The following is a 22,137-nucleotide window of genomic DNA, read 5'->3' on the forward strand; positions in this document are numbered from 1 at the left end:
TAGCTTTTGGTAAATCTTCACCTGTACTAATTTCCACTTCAATGTAGCCAGTGTAAGGCAAATTATTACCATCAGCACATTCTATATTTAAAATATTTGTCAATGGCTGAATAGTAATTTGAGACAAATTGTCATTATAAAATGACTGTGAGACAACACTCACACAACTACCAGTATCTAAAAGAGCTTTTGTACAAATGTTATTTACAAAAATATTTGTCTCGTTAATATTACCAACTAACTTTTTGGGTCCAATTTACTGGTGCCCGAGTTTGACCCAACAACAGGAGCACTTATACTTTTGGTAAATTAATTTGTCTGTGCCCTTTTTCATTGCAGTTATAGCACACGACATTGCTATCCGTATTTTGAGGACAATATCTCTGAATGTGACCTCTTTCATTACATAAATGGCAGGCTCCTTGGAATGTGGTGCCACTCAATGGTCTAGTAGGCCTATATGAACCACGTCCTTGATGAGTGGTACCTATCCTTCCCCTGAAACCCCTATATGCCCATCGACCACCAAATGGGTTTCTATTTGCAGCCTGGAATGATGCTGGTTCATGATATTTATTTTCTACCTTTTCTCTTGCTTTTGCCTCTTTTTCCATTTGCTTCCTTTCTTTTTATGTCCCCCACTATAGTAGTGGGGGACATATTGTTTTTGCCCTGTCCGTTGGTCTGTCTGTCTGTTTGCGCCAACTTTAACATTTTGCAATAACTTTTGCTATATTGAAGAACGCAACTTCATATTTGGCATGCATGTGGATCTCATAAAGCTGCACATTTTGAGTGGTGAAAGGTTAAGGTCATCCTTCAAGGTCAGTGATCATATATATGGCCAAATCGCTCATTTTATGAATACTTTTGCAATATTGAAGATAGCAACTTGATATTTGGCATGCATGTGTATCTCATGGAGCTGCACATTTTGAGTGGTGAAAGGTCAAGGTCAGAGGTCAAATATATGTGGCCCAAATTGCTTATTTTATAAATACTTTTGCAATATTGAAGATAGCAACTTGATATTTTGCATGCATGTGCATCTCATGGAGCTGCACATTTTGAGTGGTGAAAGGTCAAGGTCATCCTTCAAGGTCAGAGGTCAAATATATGTGGCCCAAATCGCTTATTTTATGAATACTTTTGCAATATTGAATATAGCAACTTGACATTTGGCATGCATGTGTATCTCATGGAGCTACACATTTTGAGTGTTGAAAGGTCAAGGTCATCCTTCACAAGGTCAAGGTCATCCTTCAAAGTCAAACGTCATATAGGGGGACATTGTGTTTCACAAACGCATCTTGTTCTTGCTGCTTCTTCTCCTTTTCAAGGACCGTTCTCAGTTCTTTGAGCCTCGTCTCAGTCTTCACGCTAAATATTTTAGCCAAATAGCCCTTTGGGCTAATAATATGGAATTTTTAATAGCCCGAAGACATGTTCAATAGCCCGAGGAGGTCAATTTAAATTTTATGACTTTTTTGGCCAGGAACACCAAAATAGTTATAAACAATCAGAAGATCTACTTCCATTAGTAAAAACAGATGCATGTGATTACAGTAATAAAGGTTATAATGTTTCCTTTTGAAATGCATTTTATACAAAATGCACCAGATAATTATGCTGTTTATTGAAACTTTATTATTACACATGTTCTCATTCAATGATTCCATTATTCAGTTTGACCGGTGTTTGGTTTTATTTTAAAGCAGAACAAATTATTATCATGTTTAAAAAATATCCGAAGAACTTCAAAAATACGTCAGCCTATTAAAATAACAGATTATTATCGTATTATTACTAGGAAAATCGCTGGTGAATTTCTGAATTGTCGGCATGTGACTTCAGAACTAAAGGCCACTGGGTGTGTTAATTGCCCAATCTACCAAGTGACAATGTCTGCTTCTTTAATTTACTCCCAATGTTTTGATAAGCATGTGTCAACCGCGAAAAGTATTGTATATTCATAAACAGATTATAAGTAGCAAAATAGGTCACGTAGCAGAACGAGATTACAGAATAAACGAAAGTACTACAATTATAAATAATACATTGAAAAACTTATTCTAATATGCAAAAATAATTGATTAAAACACAATGTCATGGAAACCTAACTGTAACAAGGATCAATTTGTTTTAGCCCAATGCTTTCACTATCCATTACAGACTCTTTTATTTATATTGAAAAATTACTTGTCCATTTTTCATGAATTATGAACACATTTTCGGAAAACGCTTCTAAAATTAAATACGCTTCTAGATTGGTCATTATTTAAAAACATTACGAAGTGCCTGATGCGCGAACATCCCGGAACGTGATCTACACATGTTTAGTTTGAATAACCTCATCTTGATTGGGCGTCAATTGCATCATTACTTTAAATAGCAACATACCCGGATGTTTACACGACAGTTTAGAAAAATGGCGACCGCATGCTTTAAAACGTATAACGTCATTTTAGGCATTTAAATAGCAAATTTAAATGTGCTTCTTAAAAACGCGTATAAATCAGGTTATTGATATGACGCTCAAATATTTAATCGACCGATCAGGCTATTTTATAAGCATTTAGGATCGACCGACCGGCCCAAGAATCGACTCGGACTTCCGGCTTATAGGCTAATTCGAAGACTGTCGTCTTGAGGTAATCTCTGTCTTTAGCACTCGTGACCCCCATGCCTCTCAGTGAACATCTCAGTGAAACGTTCCATCTCAATTCCTATCAGCCAGTGTTTCACATTCTCCACTGTCCAGTCGTTGATCTGACCCGCACCAAACTGGTTCCGGCCTCCACACTGGGACACTGAGTCCTCGCTACCGGGGATCCCTGAGAACTGGCTTGTAAATTTGAAGGCGTGGCTTGTGCATTTGTGGCCAGGGATTGTGACTCCTGCTGTGCAGCTTTGCGTTTTTTCACATCACTTTTGTTCACAGTGTTGTCGCTGCCATGTTTGATCCATGTCTCCAGCCCACTCTCTGCCTTGCTGTGGATGGCTGCCTCAATCAACTCTTCACTGTCCTGTGACTTTGACCTCTGTTTTGTGGGAGGTCATCTGGGAGAGTTAGCTGCTAACTGGGCCTTGGCTTTACTGACAGACCTGTCCAGCAGCTTGATGGGTGGCATCAAATTAAACATGGAGGCAGGGTCTACAGTCACAGTTGGGCGCCATTTGTAACTCGTGGGTTTATCAACAACAACAAGATTTGTTCTCTTTCTAATCGGGGGTTCTTTAATGAGTTACAGAATATCGATCAGTGATTCTTTTCCAGAATGGTATTGGTAACTGAAAAGAATACAAAATAATATATAGTATTACATAATATACATTACATGAATGCTGTAATAATAACCTATATATTAATAATAATAATAGACATGACATTCTAGTTGCCGACTATCATTAAAACCAACAAAGCATCTGAAATCAATACAAACATATAAAACAAGATAAGACATGACAAAACATATACAATGACGTTACATAACCTTGAACACATAAAATACATGGACCTTACCGATTTAGGGAATCGAATACCTCTCACATTCTCTCAATCACGACTTCTTTAGTTGTGCGTTTGCTGCAAATTAATATACATGCAAATATTATTAAGTGTCATTTAGTATAACTTGTTTTAAAGAAAAAGATAAGACAAATGTACCATTGAGCTGTTATTTCTGGAGTCGCGAAAATATGTGATGCTTAACATCTAAATACTTTAAATCATTATAGAAATACAAAACCATATGAATGCAGTTCACTACAAACATCAATCCACAAAATACTATACCTCGAAACCAAATGCTACGATGTATTAAACAAATACATTGACTCTGCACTCTGAACAAGTCTTTCGTGTTTAAACTTTTCTCTCAACTGCCAGAAATGACCACGTGACCAATTTATGCGAGACAACGAAAGTAAAAATAAACCAAAAGATAAAGGTTACAAATCAACATTAAACATTGGTAAAATAACCACAGGGCTACATACTTCCCCTCCTCCGTAAATGACGTCCCGTCATTTCAGTGTCAACACAATTAAGTTTCAACGTAAGTCAAGTCACTTACAATAAAAAGTATATACAACTATTGATAATTAAAGTACAACTACAACTTCCTACTCCAATAACTAACTTCAAAGTAATACAAATACACAAGTAAAATAAACCAAAAGATATAGGTTACAAATCAACATTAAACATTGGTAAAATAACCACAGGGCTACACTTAATTGCAAGTGTGACAGTGTTGTCCCAGAACCTCAGGCTATTATTCTTAGGTATATCTTAAGTCTTAGATATGAGGTATATCTTAAGTCTTAGATATGAGGTATATCTTAAGTCTTAGATATGAGGTATATCTTAAGTCTAAAAATGAGGTATATCTTAAGTCTTAGATATGAGGTATATCTTAAATCTTAGATATGATATATATAAATATATTCAGTCTTAGATATGAGGTATATCTTCAGTCTTAGATATGAGGTATATCTTAAGTCTTAGATATGAGGCGTACAATAGTTAATAAATCCAAGAATATTCGAATATTTGTAAGGAATATTCTGGAGTTTTCACAAAATGTTCCTCAAGACAGTCAGTCCGATTTCTGTGATGTAGGCCTCGTTGGATGAGCCTACTGAGACTGTGATCATGCACCGCACGGAGCCTACGCGTCTGCAGGCCCTGGCCCTGCAACTTTCAGAGAAGGTCGGCAATCTTGTGGAGAACAATGAGCGGATACTGGAGATTAAACAAGGCAACTTCTTCTTCAATAAGAATCAGAGTAAGTGGGGTTTTACTGTGGATGTGAAGTCAGGTCTGTGTTAACATAATTAATAATGTTAAATTTGCATCCTTAATAGCTTCTTTGTTAATTAAAAAAGGGTTTTTAACCAGGTTTTCCGAAGGAAAAAGCTGGTTATTAGATTGGCGAATGTCAGCGGGCTGGCGGGCAGAACAAGCTTGTCCGGGCCATAACTTTGTCGTTCATTGTGAGATTTTAAAATCATTTGGCACATTTGTTCACCATCATTAGACGGTGTGTTGCGCGAAAGAATGACGTCGATAACTCCAAGGTCAAGGTCACACTTTGAGTTGAAAGGTCAAATATGGCCATAAATGAGCTTGTCCTGGCCATATCTATGTCATTCATTGTGAGACTTTAAAATCATTTGGATGATGTGTTGCACGAAAAAGAATTACGTCAATATCTCCAAGGTCAAGGTTGCCACGACTAAAAAAAAGATTTATTTTTAAGAAAAGGAGGTTAATTTTAAACAATCAGTTCAGTTTAAGTTGTCTCCCTTTATCAGACTTTTTTCAAATTGAAAACCTGGTTTTGTGACAATTTTGTCCCTTGTAAAAAATAAATCTTGTTGTAAAGTTCAATGAAGTGTGCATTTCTATGTCTTTTTGAAGAGGTTTATCATCCTATTATGCACCTCTGTAACACCCTAGTAGGGTAATTCCATAGTTTATCAAAGTTTTTGTGAATTGAATAATCTTGTTAGTTGGTTTGTTTCCTATGTCAACTACACTCGGGCACCAACCAGACACATGTGTGTTTTTCAAATACAAATTCTTATATGTATTATAACTTTATGTGGGTATGTTGGACTATTTTTAGCTCATCTATTTTTTGAAGAAAAAAAAGAGCTATTGTCATCACCTTGGCGTCGGCGTCCGGTTAAGTTTTGCGTTTAGGTACACTTTTCTCAAAAAGTATCAATGCTATTGCATTCAAACTTGGTACACTTACTTACTATCATGAGGGGACTAGGCAGGCAAAGTTAGATAATTCTGGCTTGCATTTTGACATAATTACATGCCCTTTTTATACTTAGAAAATTGAAAATTTTGGTTAAGTTTTGTGGGTAGGTCCATTTTATTCCTTAAGTCTCAAAGCTATTGCTTTCATACTTGCAACACTATCATAAGGAGACTGTGCAGGCAAAGTTATGTAACTCTGACTGGCATTTTGACAGAATTATGTGCCCTTTTTATACTTAGAAAATTGAAAATTTGGTTAAGTTTTGTGTTTAGGTCCACTTTTTTCCTCAAGTATGAAAGCCATTGCTTTCATACTTTCAACACTTACAAATTATTGTAAGGGGACTGTGCAGGCAAAGTTATGTAACTCTGACTGGCATTTTGACAGAATTATGTGCCCTTTTTATACTTTGAAAATTGAAAATTTGGTTTAGTTTTGTGTTTAGGTTCACTTTTTACCTAAAGTATCGAAACCATTGCTTTCATACTTGCAGCACTTACCAACTATCGTAAGGGGACTGTGCCGGCAAAGTTATGTAACTCTGACTGGCATTTTGACGAAATTATGGGCCCTTTATACATGAAAATTTGGTTAAGTTTTGTGTTTTGGTCCACTTTACCCCTAAAGTATCATAGATATTGCTTTCATACTTGGAACACTCGCAAACTATCATAAGGGGGGACAGTAAAGTTGCATAACTCTGGTTGTCATTTTTACGGAATTATGGCCCTTTTTTTACTTAATAACTCTGAATATATGAATACATTTTGTGTTTAGATCCACTTTACTTCAAGTATCAAGGCTATTGCTTTTTAACTGTAAATACTTCCATGCTATCATGAGGGTACTGTACCTGGCAAGTTGAATTTTACCTTGACCTTTGAATGACCTTGACTCTCAAGGTCAAATTATTAAATTTTGCTAAAATTGCCATAACTTCTTTATTAATGTTTAGATTGGATTGATACTTTGACAAAACAACTCTTACCTGACATACCACAATTGACTCCGTCCAAACCATCCCCCCCCCCCCCCGAATCCCCCCTCAGTCCCCCCATAATTTTTTTATAATTAAAGATCATCTAATAAATGACCACCACACCCTCACACTATACCCCCCACCCCAAAAAAAATAATTTTTATGCCCCCCAGTAGGGTGGCATATAGCAGGTGAACTGTCCGTCAGTGTCAGTCGGGCTGTCTGTCCGTCAGAAAAAAACTTTAACATTGGCCATAACTTTTTCACTTTTTAAGATAGCAACTAGATATTTGGCATGCATGTGTATCTCATGGAGCTGCACATTTTGAGTGGTGAAAAGTCAAGGTCATCCTTCAAGGTCTAATGTCTAATTAATGGTGTCTGTCCGTCTGAAAACTTTAACATTGGCCATAACTTTTTCAATATTGAAGATAGCAACTTGATATTTTACATGCATGTGTATCTCATGGAGCTGAACATTTTGAGTGGTTGAAGGTGAAGGTCATCTTTCAAGGTCAAATGTCAAATATATGGCATCTGTCCGTCCGAAAACTTAAACATCGGCCACAACTTTTTTAATATTGAAGATAACAACTTGATATTTGGCATGCATGTGTATCTTGTGAAGCTGCACATTTGAAGTGTTGGACGGTCAAGGTCATCCTTCAAGGTCAAAAAATACAATTCAAAGCGGCGTTCTCATGAAGCTGCACATTTTGAGTGGTGGAATTTCAAGGTCATCCTTCAAGGTCAAGGTCATCCTTCAAGGTCAAAAACAATAAAAAAATTCAAAAGCGGCATTATTATGAAGCTGCACCTTTTGAGTGGTGGAAGTTCAAGGTCATTCTTCATGGTCAAGGTCATCCTTCAAGGTCAAAGGTCCAAAAAGATCAAAGCGGCGTTATCATGAAGCTGCACATTTTGAGTGGTGTAGGTTCAAGGTCATCCTTCAAGGTCAAGGTCATCCTTCAAGGTCAAATGTCAAACAAAATATTTAAAAAATCAATGGGGTGTTCTCATGAAGCTGCACATTTTGAGTGGTGGAAGTTCAAGGTCAAAGTCATCCTTCAAGGTAAAAAAAAAAAATTAACAATTTCAAAGCAGCGTTCTCATGAAGCTGCCAATTTTTAGTGGTGGAAGGTCAAGGTCATCCTTCAAGGTCAAAGGTCAATAAATAATATATAAATTCAAAGCAGCGTTCTCATGAAGCTGCACATTTTGAGTGGTGAAAGGTCAAGGTCATTCTTGAAGGTCACGGTCATCCTTCATGGTCAAAGGTCAAATAAATAATAATTTCAAAGCGGCGTTATCATGAAGCTGCACATTTTGTGTGGTTGAAGTTCAAGGTCAAGGTTATCCTTCAAGGTCAAGGTCATCCTTCAAGGTCAAAGGTCAAAAAAATAATATTTCAAAGCGGCCTTCTCATAAAGCTGCACATTTTGAGTGGTGGAAGGTCGTCATCCTTCAAGTTCAAAGGTAAAAAATAAAAATAAAATTCAAAGCGGCGCAATAGGGGGCATTGTGTTTCTGACAGACACATCCCTTGTTTTTTTCAAACATGGTAAAAAAACACAAATATTTATTTTTATTATTTTATTTTTGAAATACCGTCCAACCATCCCACCCAAGAATCCCCCTCCCCCCCAAAAAATATATAATATTTTTTTGCTTTTTTTTATGACCACACCCCAACACTATACACCCCTCTCCACTCCAACCCTCCCTCCTTTGTGATTGAAATTGAGATAGGTCCCTACACCTTTAAAAAGAAAAATAGATGAGCAGTCTGCACCCAAAAGGCGGTGCTCTTGTTTTTTATTTGTTGTTCCCAATTATTTCTGTGTAGCTAGCTTTTGAATGTACTTGTACTGGTAAAGTAACCTTTTTTTGGTTCTGTTCAGTTTTTTGTAAAGCTTTAAGGTATGTTTCCATTTTATTTTCATTTATATAATATAATGGAACTGAAACCATATAACTCTGGACTCATAAAAGAAACAATACAATCAGTAATGAGTTGGTATTGATAAAAATGTGTCTTCCCTGCGGCTCAAACAGGGCAACAGATAAGATTTTGGGTCAATTAGTTTTCACTGCAAGCTTTTTGTAACAATTATTTGTTTCAACACACCTGCCTTTCAGTCTCAGAGCATACTCACATTGCCAAACCCTCTCCATGAATGACAAGCCAGTGGAAATCACAATGTTATTCGTTTTTGAGACACGAAATCACAGCGGTGTTTTGAGCCGAATATTTCAGAATCTGTCACCACCTGCGCTTTTAAATCTGATAGTATACTCTTCCCAATGTCTTTTCCCGAATCGTAAAATATTTGGCACGCATGCTGTTTATGAAAGTTTCCTAACCGCGTTTAAAAGAGAACATTTTTATGCCCCCCTTCAAAGAAGAGGGGGTATATTGCTTTGCTCATGTCGGTCTGTCGGTCCGTCCAACAGGTGGTTGTCAGACGATAACTCAAGAACGCTTGGGCCTAGGATCATGAAACTTCATAGGTACATTGATCATGACTCGCAGATGACCCCTATTGATTTTGAGGTCACTAGGTCAAAGGTCAAGGTCACGGTGACCTGAAATAGTAAAATGGTTTTTGAATGATTACTCAAGAACGCATACGCCTAGGATCATGAAACTTCATGGGTAGATTGATCATGACTTGCAGATGACCCCTATTGATTTTGAGGTCACTAGGTCAAAGGTCAAGGTCACGGTGACCCGAAATAGTAAAATGGTTTTCGGATGATAACTCAAGAACGCATACGCTTTGGATCATGAAACTTCATGGGTAGATTGATCATGACTCGCAGATGACCCCTATTGATTTTGAGGTCACTAGGTCAAAGGTCAAGGTCACGGTAACCCGAAATAGTAAAATGGTTTTCGGATGATAACTCAAGAACGCATACGCCTAGGATCATGAAACTTCATAGGTATATTGATCATGACTTGCAGATGACCCATATTGATTTTGAGGTCACAAGGTCAAAGGTCACGGTGACCCGAAATAGTAAAATGATTTTCGGATTATAACTCAAGAACGCTTTTGCCTAGGATCATGACACTTCATAGGTACATTTATCGTGACCCGCAGATGACCCCTATTGATTTTCAGGTAACTAGGTCAAAGGTCAAGGTCACAGTGACAAAAAGCGCACAATGGGCACTACAACGGACAGCCCATATGGGGGGCATGCATGTTTTACAAACAGCCCTTGTCCCAAATTTATTTCGACGGAAGTAACTTTTTATATTGACACCGGCCCAAAACGGTGTCAATATAAACTAACTGAAAATATAATGGCCGCACTAAAGGTTACAGTACACTTTTATCATAATTTAACGCGGAACGGAGGAAAACGGAAAAAAACTCAAACGAGGAAGAATCAATTTCAATTCGTTTTCCATTTTCATAATCGTTTTATGTACGATTGATTTTTAATTTCAATTTGTTTTCTGTAGAATACATATCATTAAAACGATAAAACGAACCTTATCTGTTGCCCTGCTCAAAGCATGTACGTAAAGTGTCTTAATCAGTAATGTCACTACACTTCTATCATATTTTATCATAAAGGTCATTTAATGAAAATGCAGTCTAGGCAGAAAGTGACATCCCTCTTAGCCTGTGTGGATTGCACAGGCTAGTGTGGGATAACAATTTACACACATGCATTAAACCCTATTTTCCCAAGCACAGCTCAGATAGTTTTTACACTTCAATACATGTTGTAGCAATAAAAGTTATCTCAATACATCGTCCCTGAACAAAGTTTAACAAGTTGAAATGAAGAATATATTCCTTTTTTTAGAGTTTTGAATGCAGGGTTCAGTTTTTATATAAAAAATACCTTGATGCAATATTCATATAGCAGCAAATATTGCCTGACACTCAGGTGAGAATTTTAACTACAATTGGTGATTGTCATGGAAACAGATATGACATTCCTAATTTGGTTTGGTAACCCCAAGTTACCGGTATCTGTCCAAATCCTTACCCAAAATCTTTTCAACATTTCAGTGGGGTTTTTCTTGGCAAGATAAACAGGACCTTATGAACTCCTCAGCAGTTGAATTAGTACAAATAATTATCATTGTAATTTTTACTTTCAACCCAAAACTTGATTTTTTGCCCCCTTTCGAAGAAAAGGGGGTATATAGTTTTCACACTGTCTGTCTGTCAGTCTGTCACACTTTTCGTGTTCGCTCCTTAATTCAAATAGTTTTCATCCGATCTTTACCAAACATGGTCAGAAGTTGTATCTAGACAATATCTAGGTTAAGTTCGAATATGGGTCATGCCGGGTCAAAAACTAGGTCACGGGGTCACTTAGTGCATTTCAATAACCACTTTTCGTGTCCACTCTCTTAATTCAAATAGTTTTCATCCGATCTTTACCAAACTTTGTCAGAAGTTATATGTAGACAATATCTAGGTCAAGTTCCAAAATGGGTCTTACCGGGTCAAAAACTGGGTCACAGGGTCACTAAGTGCATTTCAATAACCACTTTTCGTTTCCGCTCTCTATTTCAAATAGTTTTCATCCGCTCTTTACCAAACTTGGTCAGACGTTGTATCTAGACAATATCTAGGTCAAGCTCGAATATCGGTCATGCCGGGTCAAATACTAGGTCACGGTGTCACTTAGTGCATTTCTATTACCACTTTTCGTGTCCGCTCTCTTATTCAAATAGTTTTCATCCGATCTTTACCAAACTTGGTCAGAAGTTGTATCTAGACAATATCTAGGTCAAGTTCGAATATGGGTCATGCCTAGTCAAAAACTAGGTCATGGGGTCACTTACTGCATTTCAATAACTTCTATCAAAGCGTTTATTGGGGGCATATGTCATCCTATGGAGACAGCTCTTGATTTGTTAGAAAAGACTTCTTTAAATGAAAAATTCTTTAAAAGCAGAAAGTGTGTACCTGATAAGCCTGTGTGAACTGCACTGGCTCATCTGCATGACACTTAACATACATAAATTGGGGCCAGTTTTACCAGAACAAGCTGAAATATTATCAGAAGTTTGAAGAATGTTGGTGTGCAAATATGTTCCTTATCCCTGCCAACCTAGTTCAATACTGGTGGATTGTCTCCCATTGGGCAAAACACTCCCCTATAGTCTAACCTCAATGAACAGTATGAAATCATGTTAATTTGATTGAAGTTTTCTCTCTCTGAAAAAGTAATCAATACCAACAGTGTATAAGCATCCTTTAATACTTTTTTAAGTTGCTTATATATTATTTATTAATCTTAAACCTTAAAAACTAATGCAAATATTATCGAATGAGATCTTTTGTTTACAACCAAACTTTATTTGTAAAAAAAGGTAAGTTTAATTCTACATGTTCATATGAGGCTTAGTAATTTTCACCTTAAGTAAATTATCTAAAACCTTAAAGATGGTTTAAAAATTGTCGTGTAAGAATGTTTGTAACAGCCAAGTTTAAACAACTAGTGGTAAATAAGTTTTATTCTACAAATGGGGCAAGGAAATGCTTCTCTAATCATCAGACTTAAACCCCTGGTTAATCTATGCTTTGACTATCATTGGTAGATGGATGCATGTATTCTCGTACTAAGTATGTCATGTTGATGATTACTTGACAGCCAAGCCTCTGAGATTCTGGTGATGGTATTAAAACATTTTCTTCATGGTTATGTTACACATTTCGTGGTTACACTTTACCATTTATTGTGTATCATTTTGTTCTGTTCAGAATGGTTGTTTTGATTTCAATTAAATGGCTATTATTTTGTCCTACTTTTTGCTTTCATTTAGCTGTACAAATTTATTTTAAATAATTTAAGTTCAGTAACTTTTTACCAATACACGTAGCTATGCTATGTTCAATCTTTCCTCAGCCATTATTTAAAACAAATTCAAATTTTGTGGATTAAAAAATATTATACTGTGATAATATATTTTTACCTGTTTTCAGATCAACAACAAAACCAAGGTGGATATCAACAGAATCAACAAAATTGGAGTAAGTACATATTCAAAGTTTCATTAACTTATTTCGATTATGGGTCATAATGAAGTCTGCAGCACAGTACACATAGCAACAAATAGTCACAACTATTCAGATCCAGAAACATTCATGACTATAAATATTCATCTGGTAACAGAGACCAAAATAAGTCCCCTTCTTGAAAGTTGTTAGAAATGTGCTTGCTCAGATTCATACATGCAGGCTTTTGTTATATTCTATTCTATTCTATTCCATTTGATTCTTTTTGTAAGCAGTAATAGTATAATACACACATTAGGGCTTACTAATTCAAACTTCTCGTTAGCTCACTCGGCGTTTTTGGAGAAAACCCTAGATATTGTCATAGCCAGCTCGTCGTGTTGTCTGACGTCCGCCATCCGGGTCGTGCTAAAACCTTAACATTGGCTCTAAAATCAAAGTGCTTCCACCTACAACTTTGAAATTTAGATGCACCTTGATGAGTTCTACACTCCACACCCATTTTGGAGTCTCTAGGTCAAAGGTCAAGGTCACTGACCTCTTAAAAAAAAAATCTGACAAACTTTCATGTATTCAAATCTGCACCCGTAGCCGAGCGTGGCACCCGTTATGTGGTGCTCTTGTTTTAACAACTGCTTTAACAGGTTTTAAAGTGCTGGTTTATAATTCCTTTTAGCCTGTTACTGAAGAGCACCAATTATCAGATATTTGTTCAGGAACATAATGTGCAGGACTCCATTCCTTTGTGTAAATAATAGTAAATGAAGTCAATGTCCTATTTCTCTGTATGTCTTGAAACAAATTAATTTTTAAACTGGTCATCAAATTTCTTTTTTTTTATCTCCAATTTAATATTCCCTTTTGGAAAATAACCCAGCTTTTTATACCCCCACAAACGAAGTTTAGGGGGGTATATAGGAGTGAACTTGATGGTCGGTCGGTCTGTCTGTCAGTCCGTATTAAGTGTCCGCTTTTCATCTGATCTTCACCAAACTTGGTCAGAAGTTGTATCTACATGATGTCTAGAACAAGTTCGAACATGGGCCTTGCCAGGTCAAAAACTAGGTCACAAGGTCACTTAGTGCGTTTTAAACATTCAGCATGTTGTCCGCTCTCTTATTCAAGTAGTTGTCATCCGATCTTCACCAAACTTGGTCAGAAGTTGTATCTACATGATTTCTAGGCCAAGTTCGAACATGGGCCTTGCCAGGTCAAAAACTAGGTCACAGGGTCACTTAGTGCGTTTTAAACATTCAGCATGTTGTTCCCTCTCTAATTCAAGTAGTTTTCATCCGATCTTCACCAAACTTGGTCAGAAGTTGTATCTACGTGATGTCTAGGCCAAGTTCGAACGTGGGCCTTGCAGGGTCAAAAATTAGGTCACAGGGTCACTTAGTGCGTTTTAAACATTCAGCATGTTGTCCACTCTCTAATTCAAGTAGTTTTTGTCCGATCTTCACCAAACTTGGTCAGAAGTTGTTTCTAGATGATTTTAAGGCCAAGTTTGAACATGGGCCTTGCCGGGTCAAAATCTAGGTCACGGGGTTACTTAGTGCATTTTTTAACATTCAGCATTGTGTCCTCTCTCTTATTCAAGTAGTTTTCATCCCATCTTCACCAAACTTGGTCAGAAGTTTTATCTAGATGATCTGAAGGCCAAGTTCAAACATGGGCCATGCCATATCAAAAACTAGGTCACAGGGTCACTAAGTACGTTTTACACATTGAGCATGGTGTCCGCTCTCTATTTCAAGTAGTTTAAATCGATCTTCACCACACTTGGTCAGAAGTTGTAACAAGATGATGTGTAGGTCAAGTTCGAACATGGCCCATGCCGGGTCAAAAACTAGGTCACGGGGTCACTTAGTGTGTTTTAAACCTCACCATGTTGTCCGCTCTCTAATTCAAGTAGTTTTTATCCAATCTTCACCAAAATTGATCAGAAGTTGTATCTTGATCATGTCTAGGGCAAGTTTGAATATGGGTCATGCCGGGTCAAAAACAAGGTCACGGGGTCACTTAGTGCGTTTTAAACATCACAATGTTGTCCGCTCTCTAATTCAAGTAGTTTTCATCCAATCTTCACCAAACTTGGTCAGAAGTTGTATCTAGATGATGTCTAGGTCAAGTTTGAATATGGGTCATGCCGGGTCAAAAACTAGGTCACGGGGTATCTTAGTGCGTTTTAAACCTCACCATGTTGTCCGCTCTCTAATTCAAGTTGTTTTCATCCAATCCTCACCAAACTTGGTCACAAGTTTTATCTAAATGATCTCTAGGACATGTTCGAACATGGGCCATTGCGGGCTTAAAACTAGGTTAGGGGGTCACTTCGTGCGTTTTTTAACATTCAGCATGGTGTCCGCTCTCTTATTCAAGTAGTTTACATCCCATCTTCACCAAACTTGGTCAGAAGTTTTATGGAAATGATCTTAAGGCCAAGTTAGAACATGGGCCTTTCTGGGTCAAAAACTTGGTCAAGGGGTCACTAAGTGCGTTTTAAAAATTTAGCATGGTGTCCGCTGGTTTTTGTGAGGACGACATGCAAAATATTATGTATCAATGCGGCATGTGGGGGTATTCGTCAGGTCTGTGACAAAGCTCTAGTTTACATTTAAAGTTGTTATGTCAATTTTGCAATAATTTTGATAGGACACACAGATTTTTCTAGATCACAGGACAGTCATGTGACAAGTAATGTGAACATGTTGACATTAGTTGTCCAATAATAGTTTATGTTTTTACTGGCAACTCTGTTGAGTTGGCTGTTGTTGGTGACAATTAATGGTGATGTCATGTACACTTAACCCATCCAGCCCTAGTTTCATATATATATGTGTCCAATAATATATAGTGTGAATTCCAAGCGTCGTTAGTACAAACAGCTTTGTTTATAAAATGTGCATATTTCAAATAAAAATGGTATTTTATACATTATTTTGGAAATAATAAAATATTTTTGTTTTGACTAAAAGTTATGCAAGATTTTGAAATTTTCATGTTACCATTTCATTTTCTTAATTGGAAATGAAATGATAAAATGTGAAACATGTGTCATATAATTGGTTAACAAAATAAGAATACAATACCTTAAAAACAATCTATCCTTTTTCACACAACTAGCAATTAACAGATAATCTGTCAGGTATTTAAAGACTAACAGGGTACTGATCATCTAGGGGTAGATGAGGAAAGTCTAGGGGTTGCCTAGAGATAAGGCTGTAAGATGGAATCAGTTATAATGTTCAATAACTGGTTCTTCCTCAATAAATATGTTAGGACTTACTTGGTTAAGCCAGTTACGCAGGTCTTGTACATAATATTATATAATAATCTACCGGTATACGCTCTTTACAAAACACAGTGTAAAAGTACTAACTTAAATGTTTATACATTCATGTTTGATTTTCAAGAATCACGTGATGGCAATTTCCAGAACAGTTGGAGTATGTCTTATATTGTGACTCGTGTACTAGTTATCCCACTAGAGGGCCTTCCAGCAGGGCACTATTGTGACTTGTGTACTACTGTAGTTATCCCACTAGAGGGCTTTCCAGCAGGGCACTATTGTGACTTGTGTACTACTGTAGTTAGCCCACTAGAGGGCCATCCAGCAGGGCACTATTGTGACTTGTGTACTACTGTAGTTATCCCACTAGAGGGCTTTCCAGCAGGGAACTATTGTGACTTGTGTACTACTGTAGTTAGCCCACTAGAGGGCTTTCCAGCAGGGCACTATTGTGACTTGTGTACTACTGTAGTTAGCCCACCAGAGGGCCATCCAGCAGGGCACTATTGTGACTTGTGTACTACTGTAGTTATCGTACTAAAGAGCCTTCCAGCAGGGAACTATTGTGACTTGTGTACTACTGTAGTTAGCCCACTAGAGGGCCATCCAGCAGGGCACTATTGTGACTTGTGTACTACTGTAGTTATCCCACTAGAGGGCCTTCCAGCCGGGCACTATTGTGACTTGTGTACTACTGTAGTTAACCCACTAGAGGGCCTTCCAGCAGGGCACTTTTGTGACTCATGTACTACTGTAGTTATCCCACTAGAGAGCCTTCCAGCAGGGCACTATTGTGACTTATGTACTTCTGTAGTTAGCCAACTAGAGGGCCTTCCTGCAGGGCACTATTGTGACTCATGTACTACTGTAGTTATCCCACTAGAGAGCCTTCCAGCAGGGCACTATTGTGACTTGTGTACTACTGTAGTTATCCCACTAGAGGGCCTTCCAGCAGGGCACTATTGTGACTTGTGTACTACTGTAGTTATCCCACTATAGGGCCTTTCAGCAGGGCACTATTGTGACTTGTGTACTACTGTAGTTATCGCTCTAGATGGCCTTCCAGCAGGGCACTATTGTGACTTGTGTACTACTGTAGTTATCCCACTAGAGAGCCTTCCAGAAGGGCACTATTGTGACTTGTGTACTACTGTAGTTATCCCACTAGAGAGCCTTCCAGCAGGGCACTATTGTGACTCTTGTGCTACTGTAGTTATCCCACTAGAAGGCCTTCCAGCAGGGCACTATTGTGACTTGTGTACTACTGTAGTTATCCCTCTAGAGGGCCTTCCAGCAGGGCACTATTGTGACTGGTGTACTACTGTAGTTATCTCTCTAGATGGCCTTCCAGCAGGGCACTATTGTGACTCGTGTACTACTATAGTTATCCCACTAGAGAGCCTTCCAGCAGGGCACTATTGTGACTTGTGTACTACTGTTGTTATCCCTCTAGATGGCCTTTCAGCAGGGCACTATTGTGACTTGTGTACTACTATAGTTATCCCTCTAGATGGCCTTCCAGCAGGGCACTATTGTGACTCGTGTACTACTATAGTCATCCCACTAGAGTGCCTTCCAGCAGGGCACTGTTGTGACTCGTGTACTACTATAGTTATCCCACTAGAGAGCCTTCCAGCAGGGCACTATTGTGACTTGTGTACTACTATAGTTATCCGACTAGAGGGCCTTCCAGTAGGACAATATTGTGACTTGTGTACTTCTGTATTGAGCCCACTAGAGGGCCTTCCAGCAGGGCACTATTGTGACTTATGTACTACTGTAGTTATCCCACTAGAGGGCCTTCCAGCAGGGCACTATTGTGACTTGTGTACTACTGTAGTTATCCCACTAGAGGGCCTTCCAGCAGGGCACTATTGTGACTTGTGTACTACTGTAGTTATCCCACTAGAGGGTCTTTCAGCAGGGCACTATTGTGACTTGTGTACTACTTTAGTTAGCCCACTAGAAGGCCTTCCAGCAGGGCACTATTGTGACTTGTGCACTACTGTAGTTAGCCCACTAGAAGGCCTTCCAGCAGGGCACTATTGTGACTTGTGCACTACTGTAGTTATCCCTCTAGATGGCCTTCCAGCAGGGCACTATTGTGACTTGTGTACTACTGTAGTTAGCCCACTAGAGCAGCAGGGCACTATTGTGACTTGTGCACTACTGTAGTTATCCCTCTAGAGGGCCTTTCAGCAGTGCACCTTTGGCCTACATTTTAACAACATGCATGTCTGAAAATTCATCACACCAATGTTACTTTTCAAAGTGGCATTTTGGTCCATTTGCCCGTGAATTGCAAAAGAAATTAGGGATCTGATTTCATCATAGGCCTCATGTTTGTAAACCCTTTACCACTTAGATACGTATTTTCACTCATTTGTAGTGCCTTAGAAATATATATTTAATTTAAGACTTTTCTTACTAGATTCAAGTTTTTAAGGATTCATTTTCAACCCTTAGATACTGATAAGCAGCAAACAGCAAAAAACCTGAACAGACTGTTAGTTACTCACAGGCTGTTCCGGTTCAATGCTGTTTGCACATAGCCATGTCAACTTTGGCTCTGAGTGGGAAAGGTTAAACAATATGTTCAGGATCTATTTTTGAATTTTCCACCTGAAACTTTGTTGCATGTGACAGCGTGCATACAAATACAAATATGTTGATTTTACTTCAAAGTCTTTTTAATGAACATCAAGATTTCAATTTGATTAGTTTGATTAACTTAATTCTTGCTTTTGTTTTAAACACAATTTATTCTATTTTATCCTTTTGGAGAGAAGTTACACCAATATTGTTCTTACCAGAACATTGCTGGAAGGCCTGTCCATGCTGTGTAGAGATAGAAGCAGTCTTCTTGTTGTTGTTGTTGTTTATGTTGTCATATTAGGCAATCAATTTCTTAACATACAGAATTTTCAGACAGTGGTTGGATTTTAACAACTTAGTTTTTTATGTAACATAAGGATACATGTATTGTCTTTCCATTACAAGAAAGAAACTCATGATTTTAGCATATTTTGCCAGTTGAAATTTCAGGCCTAGATAAGAATTGCATGTAGTTAATAATAATTGAGCCTTGCTATCAGAAAACCAGGCTTAATGCTTGTGTGCAAGTCTCATCCTGGATTAGCCTGTGCTGTCAGCACAGGCTAATGAGTGATGACATTTTCAGCTTAGACAGGACTATATAACATTTAGAAGAGACTTTCTTAAAAAAAATAATTCCATTAAAACTAAAATGTCACGTTGGGACTGCACATGCATTAAGCCACATTTTTCTCAGAGCAAAACTGAATTATAAAGTGCAAATGGTACATTTATTTACATGTTTTTCAATTTCCTTTTTCCAGATCGCCGCAATCAGAGAGGCGACCGTCACGACCGTCAACAACAGAGAGCATACTAGTTGACATAAGTAATAACGTTTATAAATATTTACATCGTCGGGTATTGAGTATCGCTGAAGACAGCAAAGGAAAACCAAGTGCTAGCAATTTTATTTACGTTGGAAAGTTGTTTATTGTGTAGACCTGTAATTTGCTTTGAGCCTCCTTTTGCATTTATTCTTTAACTTATACATTTTTGGTGTTTGGTTATTGTTGCAACAACTATATATTTACACTATGCAGACAAAATGTGAATTTAAAATGAGTTGTAAAATTAATAAAGTGATACATTATAGCATTTATTTAAAAGAGCTGACAAAATATGATCCATTATTTTTATCTCAACACTGCTCTGTGTGTGTTCAACTTGTCTCCTATCTTGATATTCTTATTCTCGGGCACGTTTATCTTTTTGATTTTTCTTTATGTAAAATCATGATGAATATTATGAATATACTACCACACTTTGTACCTGTACCATCTTGACATTGTGGGCAGACTGGGTTATTATGTTTCCAGTTGTTTCCATAACCAGAACATACTAATCAGTCTGCCCTGTTCAAAAAACGTTTTTTGTCCTGTAATTAAAAAGTAATAAATAAAACTTAGAATTGTAAAATGTTTTTTCATTGGTTTTACCTATGGGATCAATAAGGTATTTGGACAATCACCCCCACGGTCAATCGCTCCTACGCTAATTTTGACATGGCAGACGTTCGCTCCTACGTTACTTTGACAACCCGAAAGTCTCCTACATAATTTTGACAACCCGGACAGTCGCTCCTAGTCGCACATTATTTTGACAACCCGGACAATCCATCCTACTTTATGTTGACACCACAGCAATTGATTCCGTCAATTAGATATGAAACCTTAAAACAATTACATAGTTTAACATATTTAGCCGACTATTAAATATACCTAACTTGTTCACAGTAAGCCGATTCAAATTGAGCCGATCAATGAAATTTCAATTAATTAATTTACTTATTAACTAACTAGGTTACAGTTTGTGTTTTTTAATGCACACTTTTCTATCATGTGAGTGTATGAATTTTTGCTATTTGCACAATCATCTGACCATTGCATGTAGCAACAAAGGGCATTAATAAAAGCGTTATGCTATATAAAATACTAGTAAATGAAGGGCAATAACCCCAAAATATGTTCAGAATAATGAATCTTGTGCACTGAATCTCTTTTACATGTAAATTTTATCTACCTGTAATGTTTCAAGTTATATATTGTAGTCCAATAGTAATACTTTTGACACATACGAATACCCATTCCCCCAACATCGCATGAATACCGGTAATATGTAACAAGTTGTTTCGGAGACGTAGATAAAGTGTGAATTATGAACTTTGAACAGTTTTGGAAAACTCCGGACATGTTTGTGGATACACAAACGGAAGACTTCCATGGTAATTCCAGTATACTTTGTATCGGGGACATAAGTTTGCAATGTGTTGTCTGAATGTCGACTAACTCTAAGGTACATTTTTCGAGAGCTTCAAGAACAATTAATCTACAGTCGATTGGTGTATAGCGGATTTTAGTGAGTATCGGATATGTTAAACATTTTTGCAAAATACTTTTAATTATAATAAGATTTATAGTTTTCTATGAATTGAATACAAAAAGCCTATCATTGTTAAGTCGATTCATGTTTTTTTTGACGTGTGTCAATGTTTACAACTGTTTCTTTTTTCGAAAGCAAAACAAGGTCACGTTATGTACGCACAGTTTTTGTGACAACAGGAAAAGTGCAGACGAATGGTTTCTTGAATTTTGCAGATTTTGTGTGGTAAACATAATGTTCATTGATGTAATATTTTAGTATTATGTGTCCTTTACAAAAGTAAGAATGCTCAGAAACCAAATTGATGCGTACCATATAAAATAAGCATGAAAGCTGCAACTCGGGATTAAGTGAATAACGGACATGTGGTGACCCATATTCAGGAATGTGGGGATTGTCTCAAAATAAATATAAACTAAATTGAAGTTGTCCAATACACATGTGGTTAGCCTGTGGCTATGATATGATTGGGTCCATACAATCACCGAAAAGCACAGAATAGCACCGAAAAGCACTCAATTTCTTTATATATATATATATATATATATGTATGCAATAGATGGTTTCTAGTGTGTGTTAACGACTTTAATTAGTAATAAATGGTTATATGATCGTATGTTTATACTACATTTTGCCCAAAATGGTAAATATCTGCAATATACCGACCGAAAAGCACTTCATGTGAAGACCGAAAAGCACCCAATTTCTCGCTATATATATGAAAAAATGCGTTTCTATTGTGTGTAAACGGATTAAATTAGTTATAAATGGTTATATTTCATGCATATTTATACTACCTTGTGTTTATTATGAGGTATTAATGCCCAAAATTGGATAAATATCGGCAATATACCGACCGAAAAGCACTTCATGTGAAGACAGAAAAGCACTCAATTTCTCGCTATATATATATTATTTGCGTTCCTATTGTGTGTAAACGGTTTAAATTAGTTATAAATGGTTATATTTCATGCATATTTATACAACCTTGTGTTTATTATGAGGTATTAATGCCCAAAAATGGATAAATATCGGCAATATACCTACCGAAAAGCACTTCATGTGAAGACCGAAAAGCACTCAATTTCTCGCTATATATATGAATATTTATGCCCCCCT

At 37.2% G+C, this 22,137-nt stretch overlaps 2 protein-coding genes across 8 annotated transcripts in view; both read left to right on the forward strand.

The window, feature by feature from the left end:
* LOC127831590 (eukaryotic translation initiation factor 3 subunit C-like) overlaps positions 1 to 20,055 on the forward strand; it is a 99,624-nt gene extending 79,569 nt beyond the window's left edge. For 3 of the 7 annotated variants that reach the window (XM_052356584.1, XM_052356571.1, XM_052356578.1), the window contains 3 exons: positions 4,625 to 4,790; positions 12,720 to 12,767; positions 19,401 to 20,055. In XM_052356584.1, the coding sequence (XP_052212544.1) occupies positions 4,625 to 4,790; positions 12,720 to 12,767; positions 19,401 to 19,456 (270 nt within the window). In that variant the 3' untranslated portion in view covers positions 19,457 to 20,055. Of the gene's footprint in view, positions 1 to 4,624; positions 4,791 to 10,641; positions 10,666 to 12,387; positions 12,413 to 12,719; positions 12,768 to 19,400 lie in introns of all 7 variants that reach the window. The other 4 variants (XR_008026419.1, XR_008026420.1, XR_008026418.1 and 1 more) reach the window with 4 other exon arrangements.
* On the forward strand, positions 12,781 to 19,386 carry LOC127831780 (aggrecan core protein-like). Its single transcript, XM_052356851.1, has 2 exons — positions 12,781 to 17,953; positions 18,068 to 19,386. Exon 1 carries the CDS (start codon positions 15,979 to 15,981, stop codon positions 17,038 to 17,040), a length of 1,062 nt encoding a protein of 353 aa, XP_052212811.1. The 5' UTR covers positions 12,781 to 15,978; the 3' UTR covers positions 17,041 to 17,953; positions 18,068 to 19,386.
* Positions 20,056 to 22,137: the final 2,082 nt, after the last annotated feature.

Source organism: Dreissena polymorpha, chromosome 1 (genome assembly GCF_020536995.1).
Source record: "Dreissena polymorpha isolate Duluth1 chromosome 1, UMN_Dpol_1.0, whole genome shotgun sequence".
Classification (NCBI taxonomy): Eukaryota; Metazoa; Mollusca; class Bivalvia; order Myida; family Dreissenidae; genus Dreissena; species Dreissena polymorpha.

Bases quoted from the DNA above. Each gene is read 5' to 3' on its own strand.
- LOC127831780 (XM_052356851.1), top strand. From the start codon at position 15,979: ATGGAATCAGTTATAATGTTCAATAACTGGTTCTTCCTCAATAAATAT.